The sequence below is a fragment of the Carlito syrichta genome, unplaced genomic scaffold (assembly GCF_000164805.1).
Source record: "Carlito syrichta isolate Samal-C Ts95f unplaced genomic scaffold, Tarsius_syrichta-2.0.1 Scaffold284263, whole genome shotgun sequence".
Classification (NCBI taxonomy): Eukaryota; Metazoa; Chordata; class Mammalia; order Primates; family Tarsiidae; genus Carlito; species Carlito syrichta.
Window position 1 is genome coordinate 486368 of NW_007228359.1, and position 2388 is coordinate 488755.

Sequence of the window (2388 nt, forward strand, 5' to 3'; positions counted from 1 at the left end):
TGTGTGTGTACGCGTGCACAGGGCAGGCACTCATGCCCGCACCATCATCACAGATCCACAGAGCTGGGTACGGGGGGCTTTCCACGGCCAACCCTCCTTCCTGTGTGGGAGACGGGGTTCGGAGTGCCCCTTTCTGGCTCCGTGTGGCTTCGTTCGTAATGTGTGTTTATCAAAGGACAGATTCCTCTGAGCACCCATAAAAGGGCACGACTTGCATGACCGGCGGCGCAGCCCGCTGGATCCGTGTGTTCTGGACTTCCCAGGCTGCAGTGGTCTTTCAGCACCAGGAACAGATCCCATCTCTGCTGCCAAAAGACTGCATCACTCCTGCAAGCAGAAATGCCACAGGGCTCCAGCCAGCCTGAGCAGAAAAGTCCTGTTCAGCGCAGACTGCCTCCCTAGTAGCCTCCCTCCTGTAACCTACGAGCACAGTTTCCCTGAACCAGAGATCACCACGTTGGGATGTCACACAATTTGGGAAAGACACCAATGTCTCTCCTTTAAAAGTGTATGTGGGGGGGGTGCCTCCACCCAGCATCATTTCTGCCTCCCCCCACCCCATGAACGGGCATTGTGGCTGTGCACTTCCACGAGCCACACGGTTTTCCAGGACTATTTTTCGGGGACTATCAGTTCATTGCAGAGTGCCCCTCAGGCAAGATAAGAACAATCATGTTGTTAACCAGATAAGAGCATTCCGTGTTCCAGAAATGCCATTAGGAGGAGGGAAGCATTTTTATGAGTTTTGCCATGGCTCTATGAATCTTGCAAACTAGCAGTGTCAAGGTTGCTTAGTGAAAAGGCTGAAAACAAATCTCCGTAGTGACTTCAGAATTATCTCTAATCTGAACTAAGCCTGGTCGTGACTTCAAAATGATCTTTAATCTGAACTAAGCTTGGATGTGTGATCATTACCTCTCAAGGCCAGTGGCAATTTACAATACAACAGCTTGATACAGTTAATTTGGAGGGACAGAAATACACACCGCTTATAAAGTGGCAACTTGTTTCCCTGCCTTTGCTGATAACTGTTTTGATGTACCAGGGATGTGCATTTTGACAGACAATCCTGATCCACTCTGCTACATGAAACATCCGTTAGTCATAGATTGCTTAGGAATTTAGAGGCAAGAAGCTTTCCTTATCTATCAGCAGACTGTCTAAATGGTATCCCACAGAATCCCTCAGGAAGTTTTTGGAATACTGCAATCTGACAAAGGGTATTTGCATCGAACTACGGACAGCACGGCTAACAGAGTTATTGGCAAGCTTGGGGTTAACCTTTCCATTATCTGGAAGTGACCAACAAAGTGATTTAGGCGTGATATCAAAAATAAGGCAGGAGGTCTTGGGTAGCAGGCAAAGTCAGGGATGTCACAGAGGGGTTTTCTTGGTTTTTTCCCCCCTTTTAAGTTCAAGAAAAACGTAGCCACCTCTCAAGGAAGGAGACGCTGACCGGAGAGGTGGAGATATTCCACCAGGATGCGTTTCTATTTTGCAGCAAAATTTACCGAGTTTCCGCGGAACGTGACGGCCACCGAGGGGCAGAATGTGGAGATGTCCTGCGCCTTCCAGAGCGGCTCCGCCTCGGTGTACCTGGAGATCCAGTGGTGGTTCCTGAGGGGCCCGGAGGACCCGGAGCCTGGGGCCGAGGGGGCCGGCACGCAGGTAGCGGAGCCGCGGGGCCCCGCGTCTCTCCCACGCACCCGCCGGGTCCGCTGGGTGTCCAGCCAGGGGCTGAGGCCCAGGCTGGTGTCCCGAGCCCCTGGAGACCTGCCCGGCTCTCTGGGGGTGAACGTTGCCCAGGGCTGCCAGGGAGTGCGCTAGAATTTGTCCTGGTGACGCCTGGTTAAAATCCAGGAGGAGAAAGCCATGTTTGGGGTCTTTTCCGGCTAAATCCGGGAGTAACCTCCGCCCCTAAGTGCTGGTGCTTATTAAGACGTCTGAGTACCGGGCACGGTGGCTGACGCCGGTAATGCCGGGATTTGGGGAGGCCTAAACGGGAGAATCACTTGAGCCCAGGAGCTGGAGACCAGGCTGGGCAACATAGCCAGACGAGGGTCTCTACAAAAATGTCAAAAGCTAGCCAGGCTTGGTGGCGCGCCCCTCCGAAGGCTTGGGCGGGAGGATCGCCTGAGCCCAGGAGATGGAGACTGCGGGGAGCGGTGATACGCCACAGCACTCCAGCCCCCGCCTCCCAAAAAGTGCCCGCGGCAGCCCTGCTGCCCCAGGACATTCCTGCCCCTTTTCCTGGACTGGGGGGGGGGGGCAGGGAAGCCCTGCGAGAGGTCTCCATTCGCCCTCACCCCCTTCTAGAGCAGTTCAGCCCGGGGACCCGGGGGCGGAGGGAGACCGGGAGAACGAGGAGCGAGGGGGCGCGGCGAGGAA

At 54.9% G+C, this 2388-nt stretch overlaps 1 protein-coding gene across 1 annotated transcript in view; it reads left to right on the forward strand.

Annotated features, from left to right (window-relative positions):
* LOC103254549 (V-set and transmembrane domain-containing protein 2A) overlaps positions 1 to 2388 on the forward strand; it is a 36952-nt gene that overhangs the window by 1027 nt on the left and 33537 nt on the right. Inside the window, exon 2 of the mRNA XM_008052619.2 lies at positions 1502 to 1668. Coding sequence (XP_008050810.2) covers positions 1502 to 1668 — 167 coding nt within the window. The remainder of the gene's footprint in view (positions 1 to 1501; positions 1669 to 2388) is intronic.